Source organism: Pteropus vampyrus, unplaced genomic scaffold, assembly GCF_000151845.1.
Source record: "Pteropus vampyrus isolate Shadow unplaced genomic scaffold, Pvam_2.0 Scaffold3, whole genome shotgun sequence".
Lineage (NCBI taxonomy): Eukaryota > Metazoa > Chordata > Mammalia > Chiroptera > Pteropodidae > Pteropus > Pteropus vampyrus.
The window spans coordinates 13,766,090-13,783,529 of NW_011888784.1; the positions used below are offsets into that span (position 1 = coordinate 13,766,090).

General features: G+C 43.1%; 1 protein-coding gene across 1 annotated transcript in view; it reads right to left on the reverse strand.

Moving 5' to 3' along the window:
• Positions 1-17,440, reverse strand: part of FHOD3 (formin homology 2 domain containing 3) — a 406,356-nt gene that overhangs the window by 7,693 nt on the left and 381,223 nt on the right. The window contains exons 23-25 of the mRNA XM_023532085.1: positions 13,613-13,805; positions 8,989-9,163; positions 4,645-4,806 (exon numbers count right to left, since the gene is read on the reverse strand). Of these exons, the coding sequence (XP_023387853.1) occupies positions 4,645-4,806; positions 8,989-9,163; positions 13,613-13,805 (530 nt within the window). The remainder of the gene's footprint in view (positions 1-4,644; positions 4,807-8,988; positions 9,164-13,612; positions 13,806-17,440) is intronic.

The window sequence follows — 17,440 nt, forward strand, 5'->3', positions numbered from 1 at the left end:
GTGTGTTAGTTTTAAGGCCTCTGGCCTATTGCCACTGCTGGCTTGCCCTATAAATATAAATTTTATGTAAATATAAAATTGATTCATAGTAAGTAAGAAATAACTATTTAAATTAAATGGAGGGGAATTTTTAAAAATGAGATTAGTAGGAAAATTCCTGGGTGTTTTCAAATACCACTTTGGAAAAGCAGAGAGACGAATGAACTCAGTCGTGTACTGATCAGACCCAGGGCTGAACCTAATATTTTGTGAGGCATAAATCTTGTTTTCCCCAAAACAGTTTTAATAATTTTTCAGATTCAACCATTCTCTTTCTTCTCTAAATGCTACTTAACACATAGCATGGCCACATCCCTTAATATTCTGTAAGAGAAATACGATTAGATTTTAGTTATATCAGCGTGAAACCTGCCACATGCCCTTCGACAAGACTGTCGAAGCTTCACAAGAGACACGTTGAGAAGGAAGTCACGGTGCGAGGGGATGAGAGTCAGGGCGCGAAATCCAATCAGAGTTCCGCGTTTTTCCCATAGGCCCTGGCATCAGACTTCTGGCTCTGCCCAGTGAGGAACTGTTCTTGTAAGGTGATCAACCTTAGGATCTTAACTAGCTAAGAAATTGGTTGATTACTTGTAAGTCACATCTAAGCGATCACATCTTTATAGAAATACAGCCCTGAGTCCAAAACTCCATGGTCATGTCACGGGTGGGGCCCAGACCCCCCCTCAGAGGGAAAGGCGACAGGAGCAGGGGCAGCCTGCCTCTCTCAAGACCTGGGCTTCCCTGGGAACGAGAAAAGGCAGACGATGAGTCCCTAACCCCCGCTCTGTCCCATGGTCATCTGGCTAGTGGCCACATGCCGGCAGCCAGCTGAGTGCAGATCCTCTTCCCAAGATGGGTCCAAAAGAAAAAAAAACACAGGGAAGGCACCTCCCCCTCCCCGTCCATCCGGCAGAATCATACCCATAAGGACACCTCAAATGCCGGTCAGCTTCTGGGTTATCTAGACTAGGGGAGGCCAATATCCAGAAGGCCTAAGTGGACAAATAGCTTTAGGACAAAATACCTACCCCAATATGAGAAGAAAAACAAAAATAAGAACAAAACCCGAAGAGCTTGGGGAATGTTCTCCCTCAGTCAGATACACAAACCAATTTGATGGAGAGCCCTGGCTAGAATCTGCGGGGAGCATATGAGGTGTGTTAGAGCAACCATTTCACAGGCTAGAAATCAACTGGATAGTTCGAAACATTTTACTTAATGACACCCTGATGGCACCAGCTGGAAAAGCAGCAGAACTGAGCCATGGGAACCTGCAAATCGATAAAGATGCTCTCGTCGCATCCTGACTGGCCCATCATTTCAGGCTTTAGCAGGTCATTTGGCTTGTGTAGGCCTGGCCACAAGCATCAAACACAAAAGCAGACATTTAATTATCTTGGAGGATTCTCAAGTGGCTTGCAGGTCATAAATTTCTAGGTTATGGGATGGATTCTGTTTCCTGTGATAGCTGGACTATTATTGTCTTTAGCCAAATGAGTTAGAGCCCAAATATGTTGGTTATTCATTATCCACTTGCCTCATCACCACCATTAGACAATCTAATCAAATACGGCACTGTTCCGGGGGAGGCCCAGAAGGGAAACTTCATGTTAATTTTGTATATTGTGTTTTTCTCATTCCTTTAACCTATTGAGAAAAGCTGGAGTTTATCACTCTTTTATAATGGAAACCAAAGTAACTTCCTCCGTCTTAAATTTCTGCTGATGGTGCCATTACTAATAAATTAAACCCGTTACAGATAAACATTTACATAAATGCAGTGCTGTATTTGTTGTAGTAACTGCATCACAGGATAAAATATGTTTGGCTAAGTAAAAAAGAATATATGGCTGTTTTGCATAAGATTGGAACGGAAATGATACCAAAGGAAATTATTTTATGTCAACAACAAAAACAGGCAAAATATCTCTCTGGCCAGATAGAAGAGAAAAATTAATTTGACTGTGGTATTGTTTCCAGTGACATTATGTGTCTCTCTAAGAATCTGGTTCTCTCTAGACCAGAGGGCAGGGCCAACACTCTTTGCCAACACAGATGTGTAAGCTACACATACCCTGGCCTCCAGGGACTGGCAGGCCACTATCTCATGCAGTTTCTTTTTCTGAGCTCCTTGGACCAACTCTGCCCATCTCTGTGAGGACACTCCCTGGCCTGGCATCCTTTCTCTACCCCTCTCCCTCAGTCTACCCACAATATGTTTTTCCAAACTCCTTCTGGTGGTCATTCTTGCAATGAGATTGCCCATTGCAACAGGACCAGGAGTGACCAAGGTTTCTGCCATTTGGTCACCAGTTTATTGAAATAACTAATACAAGGGCAATAAATAGCAAATACTGAAGATAATCTACTTAAGACCTTGAAAAGCCTTTCATAGGTTTCATTTCAAACGCTATTAAGAAATAAATTTCTTATCATAAAAAGACCAAGAAAAAAGTAAACAAAAGCTATGGACAATCCATACACAAAAGAAGAGATGCAAATGACGAGAGGCTCAACCTTCCTAGTATGTAAGAAAAAGTCAGTTCAAAACACAAGAAAATATTATTTCGTCTCCTTCAGAGAGGCAAAAAGGGAAGTGTTGCCTTGGCCTGGAGCAAGTTAGATTCAGCATGCAGTGTGGAGAGAGTGTGGATTAGCCCCACCTCTTAAAGAAGTTTGCCACTGAAGATGTGCACAGCCGAGGACCCTGCAAGTCCTCTCCTGGCCTCAGACCCCAGTGCTGCTCCACCTTAGTGTGTGTACATGAGTCACCTGGGGATCTTGTTAAACTCAGATTCTGAATTGGTTGCCCTAGGATGGGCTCCATGAATATGCATTTCTAACCAGCCTCTAAGAGATGTCCACATTGTCTGAGGACCAATTTTGAGTAGCAAGTTCTTACATAGGTGTACTAGGACATTGGCAAAAACTTCACAGCAAAGCCAGAAAATAGCAAAATGTTGGAAAAAATAAATGTAAATGCCTTAGATACTGATGTTGGAGCCCACAAAGATATTCTTGAAGATATAAAAAGCCAGTCCTTCTGAATGATAGCTTTCCATTTAAAAAATAGTGGGAATGTGGCAGGGGGTGCACCCAGTGGAAGGAGAGCCCGCCTCCTAATCCCACCAATTAACTGAGGGCCAGGGGCAGGGCCCCGGAGGCTCTGAAGTAGTCAGCCTTGGTGCAGCCCAGATGCCTGGAATTTCCAAAACTTTGAAGAAGGCTCTAATGTGCGGCCATGGTTGGGAGCCACAGCCAAAGAGAATTGTTACTCAAGTGTGGACCAAGGACCAGCAACATCGGCCTCATCTAGGAGCAGGGCAAAAAACTGACTCTCAGCTACTCATCTTACTAAATGAGAATCTTATCCCCCACCCCTGCTGAACCCCAAACTCTGTGGTTTAAGAAGCTCTGCCTCTCTCTGGTGGAGTTGCCAAGGGTTACTTTCTTTTCTGGGGAAAAAGTCTCTATCAGAAATGAAAGCAGATCATGTAAAAGGAGCAGAGTCTGATAAATGAGAGCAATTGGTTTACTGTTCTTTACTCTGGAAATAAGCTTGTCAGTGGGTCAAACAGAAGCACGGGGTCCAATGTATACAGCCCAAACCCCAATCATCGCCTGTGTGAACCTCAAAGGTGGCATCACTGGGGATTCTCTGAGTCTGAGTCTTTACTGAAGTGTTAACTGCTTTCAGTCACTCTTCTGTCAATTTTAAGAACCAATCAGGACATGAGCAGGCAACCAGCCTTTCTTCTTGTGGAAGCTCACCAATCCCTGTCCTAGTCATCACCTTTTATTCCAGGTGGCAGAGCTGGTGGAGACTCAAGCTATCTCTTGAGTGACTGGCAGCAGGCCAAAGCTTGGGGGGTGAGCAATCTCTTGAAACATGCAAAGGTCATGGCAAACGCAAGCGGACATGAAAGAATTCAAAGGAACCCTGCTTTTCTACAGAGGGTAGACCCTTTGAGAGTCAGCACAGTGACTGCAGGGACCACTCCACACCCATCATTCAGGGGGCAGGAGCACACAGTAGACTCAGACTAAAGTAAAATATCAGTTGCTTTGATTTAGTTGGTAGGAAAACAAAAAAAGAACTGGTCACCCCAAGCTCACATGAAGTAGTTTAAGCATCCTAATGACCATAAAAATCACTGGTTTTCACCTTGAACATATTTATGAGCAGCAGTGAACTCCTGGGGAGACCATCTCCAGCCCAGAAAGTGGCTCTTGATGCTGAGTGAGGGTGAGAAATATAGCATCTAGCAAAGAATCTGGGGCAGTACTTGGCAATGGTTCCCCCTGTGCTCACCCTTGCACACCAGAGACTTCCAGACCTTTCCAGGGACGAAGTGTGAAATGGGGGAGGCCTGGTCAGAAATGACAAATACACTGGACAGGGGTGGCTACAGCACCCCTCTTCCACGATGGCCAACGCTGAATGTCAAGCATGGTTGACAAGCACAGGTGGGCCCTCTAGGTACCACTGACAATCCACTGGAGACTGCCTCTGAGTCTCTGCTCTTCCTGGGTCACACAGAACTGCAGGGTGGGTCCCTGTGGGGTGGATTTCTCACACTGGCTCAGCTCAAAGGCACTTACGAGACTTCCGGTTGGCCCGGGAGCGTTTCCTCTCCCGAGGCACCACTCGCTGACTGGGCACTTGGGTGGCCGACTTGACAATGCGGTCCATGATCTCATCAGCTGCATCATCTGTAACAGTAGGTGAGTCATCAGTCCCCAGAGTCCATGAACCAGTGGATCCTGAAGGATTAACCAGAGAGTTCCACATGCTCAGAGAGAAGGAAAACACCAAAGAAAACACACAGCACCGCTCCTCCAGCAGCAGAGCTCTGTCAGCACCAGAACAGAGCAGACAGCTTGAGCCTGACAGACCCAGACTGCTCACCCGTCCCCACCACAGAGGCACACTGTGACCTGTGACCCCTAACCCCAGGCTCTGAACTCTCCATAAACCCATACTCAGGTCACCTTTGTCATGACAGCTTGTACTGCACTTGTGTTCCTGTCTTCTGTTGTCCTTTAACTTTCTGTGCCTGGATGTGTTGCCTTCAGCTGCCAGGGCCTGTGATCACAGGAGGGCAGACCCCCCATGCAGCACAGTAATGTGCACATCACAGATATCCAGTGACGTACATCCAGTAATGTCCACAGACATTCGTTAACTCACTCTCTACCCATGGTTGTATGTGCCTACTGAATTTTAACTAACCTCAGCTTCTCTTTCAGTTCAATGGAAAATCAATGGACTTTGAAACATAATTTATCTTTGAATCACCTAGCCTTTAAGGATTGTAACAAGATTGTCTGCCCTCTACAAGCAGCTAAGCGGAAGTTGACATAATTTCTCTTTGGTAAATCCCTCTGCTCCCCGACAAGAAAAATACATTTATTACTAAGTATATGTTAACACAGTCCAAGTCTGGCATAGATGCATCTGCCTATAGAAAAGCAAGAAGGCACCCTGAAAACATGGATTCCCAAGGGATATCGGGAATGTTAAAAGGGATATCTTTCCATAAGTCCAGGACTGTCAAACTTAGTTTTACAATGAGTTCATTCCTTCATGACCTCATTCTTGGTTCCGCTTTTTTATCCTCTCTCCTCTGGTCACTGTCCTCACTATCTGATGATTGTTGATGCCCATTCTTCCTGGTCACGTATCCATTTCTCTTCCTGGAACTTTTGCATTCACATGTAGCCATCAGAGGAACACTGCCCATATCTTTTACAGACCCCAAGGGGCCACTGGACTCACCATAGTCTCCCAAGTGTTAAGATATTTATATGTACTGAGATGTAGGGGAGGGGATAAAGCATTAGAGACCAAGATAGCACTATATCACTTTATTTTGACTTCATTTTTCAAAATATATAGATTGTAGTTTGAAAGATAATACTTTTTTTCCTTAAAAACCTAACCTAAAAAATGTCTAAAAGGAAAACAATAATATCAAAGTAGATATATTATTTTCCTGTGATAAAAGTTGGCCTTCGTTTTTGAATTTCCCTGGGTAGATAAAAACTTCTAGGTTAGGAAGTTTTCTTCTTGGCAGTTTAAAGCTGTCACTCCATTTTCTTCTGACTCCCGTAGTTCCTGCTAACAGCAAGCCATCAATCTTCTTGCTGTTCCTTAAAAAGTAATGTATCTTTTCTCTCTGGCTGCTTTAAAGATTTTACTTTCATCTTTGGTTTTGAGCAGTTAGCTTATGGGCTGCCAAGGCAGGCTTTTCTTTGTATTTATTTCCCTTAGATTTGCTTCAGTTTGTATATTTTCTATTAATTTATTTTTGAATTCACTAAGCCTCTCTTCTGTTGAGACCAGTCTGCTATTAAACCCACCCAAAAAGTTTCTCATTTCAGATATTTTCCTTTGCAGTTCTAGAATGTCCACTGACCATTCGATTCATTCTTTTATTTTAAATTTCAATTGTTGGTTGAAATTATCTACCTTTTAATCAATTCATGTGCAGTTTCCTTTATTGTCTTTGAACACTTACGATGGTTAAATCCTGACTGCAAATTTCAACATCTGGATCACCTGTGGCTCTGCAAACTATTGTCTACTTTTCTTCCTGTCGGTCACATTTTCACATTCTTCTCTTGGCTCATAATTTTGACTACGGACTGGACTTTGCGTATAAAAGAATGAAGAGACTGAGGTTAGTATAGTTTTCCACCAGGCTTTACTCCTTCCTGTTAGGCAGACAAAGTGAAGTCCTGAGCAGGGTTCAGGCACACCTCTGTCTTTACATATTTGTATCGTTTGTTGAAGGTACTTACTCTGGCTTGTCTTAGTTTCTTCAGGTCTCCAAGACTGCAGGACCCTTCCTTAGGCCTTTCTGGCCCAGCCTACCCTCCCTATGCTGCCCAGCACAAAATTCTCTTGGAGAAAACCGTCTGTGTTTGGAGCTCCTCTAGATTCCAATCTCTTACGGCAACTCACATGGCTATTAGAAGTTCTGCCAGGTTCTCTTTACTGTTAGAGTCGCTCTGCCCAGGGCGAGTCTAATGCTCACCCTGTGCCCAGACATGGCAGATGCTCCTAGAGAGGAGCTCTCAGCCTACCTGGGATTCTAGTTTGTATAGTCCTCTTTTCTCTCACAGTTCTCTGATATTGTTTAAAAGAAAGCTTTTTGCCATTTTTTAAAAATTTCTAGTTGTTGTAACAAGAGTGGTGGCTTGCCACTACCTACTGTGTGCCACCTGGTAGCAGAAGTCTCCAAATGTGCAGAGAACTGAACGGCTTTCCTGTAAGATGTCAGGAGATGCTTACAATGAACAGCTTTCCGCATGCTCATTCTGGAAATGAACTCGTAGTGTACAAATCCAGCAACATCTTTTCCTCTTTGTCCTTTCCAGTCAGGAACAGCTGTCTATTTTCTCTTTTAAAATTAGCACAACCTGATATGTGCCAGTAGAAATACTGGACCCCAAGATGGTTTTCATTGTACTACCCTTGTATTCTGCAAGGTACTGGACTCAAGGTTCCTGATGGCTGGGGTCACCACAGTGCAGGCATCAATGCTCTCCTTGATCTTCCTGGTAGCCACGTTTAGTCTACCACACAAACTCTGCAAGAGCTGCCAAGCACAGAGAGACTCATGCCTGGGATGTCTTAGGCCCTTTTGGGTACCACAGGATACAAGAGATTCCTTTCCCTACACCCCATAACATTGCAAAGCTGTTTTATTTTATCCTAATCCTTGTTCTATGCTTTGTCTAGACCGACAGCCTCTCCTGCTCAGCATTTAATGATACTACTTTCTTCACCTTCTGACTTCCCCCGCTTTCTTCTCCCCTCTTATATCTTTTCTTGTTTACATACCTTCTCTCCTGTCACTTCTTGGTTTTTCTGAGAAATGGCCTCCTTCTACAGACAGTAAGAAATAATACTTTCTAATTGTCATATGCATCTCAGATGGGGCCAGGGTGGAGGGAGGCAGACCTTCTCCTGGCACATTCCTAACTGCATACAAAGTGAAAACCCTGTCACAGGGTCAAGACTAAAGTCTAGAGAGAATGAGTGGCCTGCATGTCAGAGTGTAGAGTAGGTGGATTCTGGGGGTGAAAGGGGCTTGGACAGGCAGAGAAGGGGACAGCATGAGCAACAGCAGGGCTCAGGGAGACACAGGTGTGCCCACAATGTAGGGATGACAAGATAGGATAGGCTCAGACCACGGGAGACTGCAAATGACAGCACGGACAATGTGGGCGTATCCTGCAGGCAGTGAGAAAAGTTACAAAAGTCAACGTGGTATCAGACGACACCAGAGAAATACAAGTCAACATTCTCTGATGAAAAATGCGTCTTAACTCTTAATTAAAAAAAAAAAAAATATTTTCCAAGTTATAAAACAAATCTGGATACTCTTCTGTCTTTACCATCGTGAAGTCTAGTTTCCTGTTTGCCTCTAAGGATTTAAAAAGACAAAAGGGGGTGGGTAATGCTTTAATCCAGGAGACAGTAACATTCTTCTGTACAGAGCCAGGTAGTAAAAACTTGAGGTTCTATGGTCCCTGAAGTCTCTGTCACAACCATCAACTCCGCCACTGCAGTGCAAAAGCACCACAGACAGTACACAAACCAATAAGTATGGCTGTGTTCCAATTAGACCTTATGTATGAAAATAGGTGGGGGCTAGTTTACTGATCCCTGCTTTACCCCATGAGGATTCATTCACAATAATAATAACTCCTCTTGTGTGAATTAAGTTATACTTTTGAGAGTGTTGTTTGCTTTTGAGATGAAGCTACTGAAGGTGGTTCACGAAGGTGCAGAAAGCATGTGATTACACAGCGTCCGGAGCCCTGGGAGTTGGTGGCCCTTAGCAGCCTGGGCACAGTACACTATAACCTCTGATGGGGACGAGACCCCATGAGGTGGCTAACCGTGAAGACTTGCCCTGCCCAGGCCAGCGTTACCTCGGCTCGCTCGGCTGCGTGTGCGGACGCCCAGCACTGGCGTGGCATCCTCCATAGCAGGGGACGAGGTTTTCAGCACGGCCTTCATGTTCTCATGCTCAGCGGCGTCCTCGGCATAGCTCAGGCCTTGCGGTTGGCTCGGTGGTGCTGGAGAACTGCCAGAGAACTTGCCAGACTGCAAGACCAAAGAGGGGTGTGAGGTCACTCCCCGAAAGCCAGCAAAAGCTTATAAACTGTTTAGCTGAGGAAAACCTTCTCCTTCTGTCTTTTTGGTTTGTGTGCATTCTGTAGACACTTTCATTATGGCAGTTACTGAGGTTGTGGATGAACTAATGACAAAATGTCTGTGTATAGAGGAAGTTCTCTCATCAGAAAGAAAAGCCCTGGTTCCAGAAGGACCACACCCATCCCTCCACTGTCGTGGGTCTCCTGGCTCACTGCAGATCCCCTCAGTGGGGGCCTGCTAGGAGCAACTGACATCTACTCTGGGAAGAACTCAGGAAGCAAATCTGTTTCTAATATCGAAATCCTGATGTGAGAATTGAAACATGATCCGTTAATCAAATGTATTGAGCTTCATTATTATTTTTAACTTAGCTCCAGAAAGCAGTTAATTTTTTCTTATATATCGCTTACAATAATAGTATTTTGAAAGTGGCAGTCAGTCATGGAATCATACAACGTTACAAGTCAGGCAGAATTTTTCCAGATCGAGTCCCACCTCACTTTACAGAGAAGGCTACTGAGGCTCTCCAAAATTAAGTGACTTGCCAAAGGCCCCAAGGGGGTTTGTTTCAGGGACCACATCAGAACATGACTCAGAAGTTCATGCTAAAACTGAATTTGGCAACACTCACTACTTCTTGTGGTGTCAAAAATTTGCTTGTTTTAACAAGCATTACAAGCACATGATATTCTCTAATTCTAGCTGAACAAAGAGTCAGGACATAGATGTTTTACAAGAGGTATGCTAGAACATTAGGCCATGTGCGCACAGTGCCCAGCATCTGGATGAAAAATACAAAGTCTGCTAGATTCACATTTACAAAGAGGAGCTCCATGGATTCCAGCTTCCTCTTTTCATCCAGTATCTTGGCCATGGCAATGGAGAGCCTGGGACACATCTGTACCTTGTCATCTGTACCGCTCCCACCTCACCTTCTAGGGCCAATCAGCTCCAGGTTGGATTCTGGTTCTGGCATCTGCACCAGGACGAGGAGGAGGAATCCCTCCTATCCCACCCCTCACGCACTGATACCACCGGATCTACTGGATGCCAATCAAGGAAACGGGCACAAGACAGAGGCTGCCCACAGCTGGAGGACACTTCTCTGGCCTGGCTCTTAGCCACCGCCCCACTTCCTCTTTGGTTTTAGGACTCTTCAAGTGGTTATTTTAGAATTTAGCTCTCATACTTGTATTACCAAAAGGCTCAGACAGAGCTGGAAGGAAAATTCTGTCCGCTTTTCTAGCCGTAGGGAGAGAGCCTCCGAACCTGCCACTCTTGACAGGGCCTGGGACTCAGGGACAGCTTGGAAAATGCAGTTAACCCTTCGGTTCCTGGCATACACAGCATGATGAGAGCCCATGACAGGAGGTTAGTGATCACACGGAAACCAACCAGAAAACATCCATGCATGGTTTAAAGTACTAAGTGGTGCTGACATTTCATGCTGCTTAAGTTAGGTTAGACTCTACCGCACACCTGGGAGGTCAAACATGGCATTCTTCGTGTTTATAAAGAGTCATACCTCAACTTCGTCCTCTTCATCAGTCTACCCGAGAGGACAGAACAAGATGGAAAAGACAGAAGGGCTTCTTAGAAGGCATGGAAGTCAGCAAAGATGAGATCATCTCAATGTCACATCAAATTCCAAGTAAAGCAATTGGCCCCCTCTTGATTTGGGAGCTGCCAGGCCCTGCTTGCATAGCCCTCCTGCCCTTGTCTGAATGTTCCCTGCATGAGCCTCAAGATCAGTCCTAATGAAAGTCAGAAGGGACTTGCAGGGCTCCGGGCCAATCTCCTGAGGCTGCTCATGAGGATGATAGCCAGTTTACCTGGTTCTCTGACCACTACAGACCTCAGCTCTGGGCCCTGCCACTCAGCTGGCCACATCCTGTGGAAGCCACCACCACACGCCCACCATCAGGACCTCAGTAAGTGGACTGGCCTCCATTTGTCTGGCTCTGCCTGCCAACTGCTGTCTCCCCTCTCATCCTGCTGCTAGGTCTGGGCTCTGAGAATCCTTCCACACACAGGCCAGACAGGACAAAAGGAACAACAGCCCAAGCAGAATGGGTTGTATTAATCTCTCCTCAAAAACATGAAATTAAGTTCATTTAAAAATCTTACCTGTCCCTCATGGAGGCTGTCTGAATTGAAATGCCATACTGTTAATTCTCATCAGATCAACTTCCTTAAATAACTTTAAATAAAATATCTCTTTTCTAAAAATCAATTGAGGGTGAAAAGAGATATACATCTCTTGACTTTAAATTAAACATTCCCTCAGTTTAACTTGTGTTTGTTTCCACTGAGATTGAAAAGCTAAGCCAGAAAATCAGACACATGGTTTTTGAGAATTAACTAAACTTTTAGAAGCTGAAATGACAAAATGCTTCCAGTTCATCACGTTCCATATTGTCCCCAGCCAAATGGCATTGCGACAAGAGATGACAGTCCTGCTGTGCTATTTTTTTGAAATCTTAGAGTTTATTTAACCAGGATGTCTGGCATTTTTTCAGCAATTAGCACATGTGCAAGATGCCGATATACAAAATCTATACCTCCTCAGCGTTCCCCAAAGTAACTAGCTTTCCCTTTTCACAGAAGAAGAAGCTGGGGTTGAGCGAGGACACGAGGCCTCACCCAGGATTACCACTGCCCCCCAATTTGTGGGAGCCCTGGGGTGGAAATTCTGAGTTCTCACAGCCTATCTGGAGTATAATGACAGCAAACAGGGTCACAACTGCCTGGTGTAGCCTTGTGTATTTCATCATTTTGTCTAGAACTAGTTCGGGACACCAAGATGAGGAATTACTTACTTTCTCACTGATCTTTCCTTGGGAGGCACACAAGAGCAGATATGGGTCTGACTCTACAAATGTAGGGTCTTTAGATTTAACCCAGACTTCTCTTAGAAAATAATTGTTTTTCTAAAATCATTTCTGTGTGTGTGTGTGTGTGTGTGTGTGTGTGTGTGTGTGTGTGTTTGAGGGTGGCTGGGGAGAGGAGGCAAGGCAACCCTTAGTTGACCTCACAGATTGCAAGGACCTTGTCAGTTTATAATCCCTTATATTTATTTATTTTTTTTATTTTTTATGCCTATGGTACCTGGGCTTCCTAGGTGGTCTCCCATCCAAGTACTAACCAGATCCCACCTTCCTTAGCTTCCAAGATAAAATCATTTCTGTTTAATTGCTACCACTTCCATCCTCATCATTTAGCATTTTTATTAAAAGTGACTTTTTACACAGTTTTTCTCTAAAAATTACTTCCAGCTCTAATGCTCAGGGGCTCTGTAATTGTCAATATATTGCCTGGTTTTGTTTTTAGTGGTTTAAGTTGTGGATATATTGTGACATCCTTAGGATATGCACTTGTTTTTTACTGCACCTACATCTTCCTTGGTTCTTCGCGTCTAGCTGGGCACACGGCGGGCACTTAATTGCAAGCTGGGCAAACTTGAAGCTGTACTTTGCCTTAATTGACAATATCCGAATTTTCCAGCAGATGGCAGTCTTTCTACAGTAATGATGCCACTTTGCCTACTAAAAATAGTGACTATACTGAAGATGACTCTGAAGAAACTTGTATTGTCCAGATTTTAATGGAAATTTAAATATTTTTGAATCAAACTCTAGAAAAATTTATCCCTGTTCATAAATAGGAAAGCTGAATGTTTTCAGAGAAGACAGAATTAAAATGTTAGTGGGATCTGTAAAAAAAATCTCAAGAATTTGTCAAGAAATTTAGATGTGTTTTCATAACTGTAAGCATATTTGGCTTGTATTTTGTGGTGGGAGAAATGGGGGAAGAGCCCAGGAGTGGGAGAGGCATATAAATATGCAGGGACTCTCAATGCGGACTCTTGCCAGATTCACTGTCCCCCTGGATCTCGTCCCACCCTGATATTCTCTGACTCAAGGGACTACCAGGAGCCCATTAGATTACATCTTTGAGCAACCACACCGATTATTTCTTTAATCAGATGCCTAGAATGGGTGGTCCATGTGTCAACTTATTGGTTATAAAGCATCTTTATGAAGACAAATCCTGAATCAATTCCTAAATGAGTACATTTATCTTTCGATGATAAGTGGCATTATGTTTGATATTTTTTCTTTTTCTCCAATTTTACCAATATCACAGAGGTTGAAAATGGAATGAAGCCTTTAATGCCATCAGCATCATACAACTCCTCCACCAGCCACACGTTCCTAACTTGTATGTCCTACTTCCTTGTTTGTTATATAGCAGATTTTCACAGAAATGGTAGAGGAGCAGTTTAACAGCATTTTTCAAAAGACAGTTATTTTCACATAAAAAAAAAAAAAGCACAGTTCCCAAACTGGGAAGTTTTTAAAAAATAAATGACACAAAGAGGCTGATTCCATGACTTACATCAGTGATCATCTTCCCTCTGGTCTTATTTCTTTCTCTGTGGTTGGCCCGTTTCTGTTTCTGCTGCAAAACCCTTTCCCTGGTGGTTCGATACTCCAAAGCAAATTCACTAATGATCCTGCAGAACTTGTTTATGTTCACTTCGCGAATCGCATAAGGTGGGTGCCCCATAAAGAGCAAAAAGGAATGGAACCTGCGAGGAAAAACAATAATGGCAATGACTTCCATTTTAAGGAACAAAAAACAATTATCTCAAAACTTTCAGTAAGAAATTAATCAGCCGAAGATACTGTTCTTCATTCCTGAGGCTTTGAGGCTGAAAAGTCTTCTCAAGTGAAAATGAGAGCAGAGGTCAAGTTCAACTCATGTTCTCATTGAGAGAGGTTATGTCTGGGTGGAAGGATTTCAGGAAATTAATTACCTTGCTTATCTGTGTTTTAATGTTTTCCTAAAACGGATATGCAAAAAACTTCAGTAAGAAAAATTATAAAGTTCTATTTTTAGGAAAACATTGCAGTTTCTAGATTAGATAAAATTAAATAAGGAATAAAGAAATGTTGGTTAGCAATTTCTTGGGAACCTGTTCTAATGAATACTTGGAATAAACATGAACATATTATGAATAACATGTCAATTGAGGGTTTATAAAAAGATTCTTATAAAGATTTCTCTGAGTAAATATTTTGAAATATTTTCTTGCTATATTATATACAATCTTAATTTAATTAGGACACATTAAATAAGCAGCACAAAATAAATTTATTTCAGCTATTTATAAACAAAAATTGTTGGATTCTATTAAGTTCTTTGTAAAAAGAAATTAAATGAGCAAACAAGTGTCCAATTTTTAGTTATCCGGAAATGAGAAAGAAGATACTAGAAGATAGAAGGAAATTTTTACATAGAACAAACAGTATTATATAAATGATAACACTATTGGTAGACAAAAACTTTTGTCTTTGATCTCTCTAATTTGTACAGTTTGAATAAAAGTTTCGTTCATTTTTCAAATGAGAGACATCGGTTTATGTTTTTGTGAAGAACAATAAAGTAAAGCATACAATGTGTATTTAAAGGGGACTAAAAAATGCTGTTTAAAACCAAAAATGCTAGCTAAAACTAAAAAACTCACAGAAGAAAATATAAATTTTCATGACTTTGGATTAGGAATTGATTTCTTAGATATGATACCAAAAGCATAAGCACCTAAAGAAAAAAATGGATAAACTGAACATCAAAATTAAAAAAAAAAACTTTTATGCTTCAGAGAACACTATCAAGAGTGAAAATATACCCCACAGAATAGGAGAAAATATCTGCAAGTCATAAGTCTGATGAGTTTGTATTCAGAATATATAAAGAAATCTTATCAACTCAACACTAAAATGACAAATAAAAAAGGGACAAATAATTTGAAGAGACATTTCTCAAAAAGAAATGCAAATAGCAAATAAGTACATGAAAAGATGCTCAACACCATTAGTCATCAGGGGAGTGCGAATCAAGACCACAGTGAAACACCGCTTTGCGCTAATATGGCTATAATTTAAAAAGATGGACAATAACAAGTATTGGTGAGGCTGTGGAGTAATTGGGACTCTCCTACAGTACTGGTGAGAACATAAAAGGATTCAGCTGCTGTGGAAAAGTCTGGCAGTTCCTAAAAAGCTCAAATAGAATTACTAAATGACCTAGCAATTTTGTTTCTGTGCATATACCCAAAAGAAATGAATATATGTGTCCATGCAAAACCTTCTACACATATGTTCATAATAGCACCAGTCAAAAATAGCCAAAAAGTGGAAACAACCCAAACATCCATAAACAGATGAATAAACAACATGTGGTATAACCATACGAGGTCCTGGATAACTGGTGCACTAACTTCTCCGATCTCATCTCCTATGACCTCAGCCACACTGGACTCCTTGTGATTCCTTGAACAAGCCCACCTCAGGGCCTCAGGCCCCACATGTGATGCATAGGTGTTCCTGGGGTGGGGGCACGTGGCTGAGCTGAGAGCCTGCAGAAGTTGTGGAGAGGGGTGGGGAGGCCACTCTGCTGGGAGGACCATAGGCTCTGACGAGGTGTCCAGTACTAGCTATTCCCTATGCCCAGAGCATTTCCGCCACAGACAGCTGCGTGGACTGCTCTCATCCCATAGATTTCTGCCCAAGTAGCATGTCTTCAGGGAAGCCTTCCCTAACAGCCCAGTGTAAAACCACCTTCTTGTCACTCCCAGTCCCATTTATACTTGTAATTTTTCTTCCCGGCTGGCTCTAATGACATTATATATTGGACATATGACATGAAATCATACATTAGGATAGGCTAGTGTGATATATACTACATATATCACCACTTATCACTACTCCAGATCTGTGTGCAAAATGAATCAAGGGGAGAATCAATCAGTCTACAAGCTGAGTCTTCTTTTATATTTAAGAACATCCTAGGAGTCTTTATCCTTTACTTTCTAGAACATTGTGGATTCAAACTTAACATGAGTTGGAAACAGAATTCAAGCATATAATTTGCAAGCAGAAGAGTAACAACAAACAAGTTAAATGCATAGTTGAAGAAAATTCAGATGTACCTTTGAAAGGAAAGACACTATGGCGTTCCTTGCAGAAGAACAAAGGGCGGATGACTTTAAAGGAGTAAAACATTTAAGGGATTTTTGTTAGCTGAATTTGTCACTTTCAGAACATGTGACAGGAAGGTCTTATGATTATGGAGGGCTGGTTTCCCTCATCAGTATCGTGAGGTACAAACCAAACTTCTTTCTCTGATCTGTTCCATTATCCCTCCTTTTCCCCATGTGTGCCACTGAGTGGGGTGTCTGGCCCAAGAAGAGGAGTGGATTTTGGAGTGCTGGGAAACCAGTGTGGGTGTTCATGTGTCTCTACCCCTGTATCTCCCCCTGAAATGCTGTAGTTCTCTATGCCTTCCAGGAAGGCCTTTCTCCCCACCTCTCACCTGGTCCCCTCTCTCCTACGCAGTGTCTGCCACGGTGTAACTACAACCTAATGAATCTATAGGAATAAGTGAGTGGGTCTACATATCCATAGAGTGGGATTAGGCTATGAGTGTGTCACCAGAAAAGGAAAGGTTAACATACAGGTTAGGACATCCAGAACAAGGTTTTCTTAGCCAGGCAACAGTTTTGAAAGCCAAGTTTTGCCTAAAGTGCATTGTCTAAGTTCTTTTATGTGCTCCTTTATCAAGAGGGGGCTCACTGGAGTTACTAAGGGACAGTCCATCAGACAAGAAAGGGAGGTGGAACACCAGCCCCTGGGCTCTATGACTGAGGGAAGCAGAGGGGTGAGTGGCAAGATGTGTGGCCTCATCGCCTCTCCCCAAGAAAGCCATGGAGTGGAGAGAGGTCTGTTGAGAGCCAAAGCAGATGCTGAGGGAAGAGGGACTCCCCTGCCATCGGGAGGGACAGAGCGGCTCCAGGTCAAAATGGAACAATTGGCAGCTCAGTGAGGTGAGGAAGCAAGGTGGCCTGGCTGGACTGACCAGCTCCTGTGGGATCCTATGTGGTGTACAAGGGACTCTGGGGAACATGAAGGTGCTGAATGGAGAGCTGCAGGGTCTGGGGGGATGGGTGCAGCAGAGGGGAAGACTTGATGACTTTTCCCTTCAGCGGCCAATCAAGCAGGAGGGATCAGCAGAGGCTGGGTGGGACCAGTCCCCCCACACCCGCCACCCTAAGGTAGTTCTGAGAGGAGTATCAAGGAAGAGTCGAACTCTTGAAGACCAAACATTCAGGAGACTAAATGTTTAGTTGTTTACATGATTGGCTAGATTAGCTGACTGCTACCT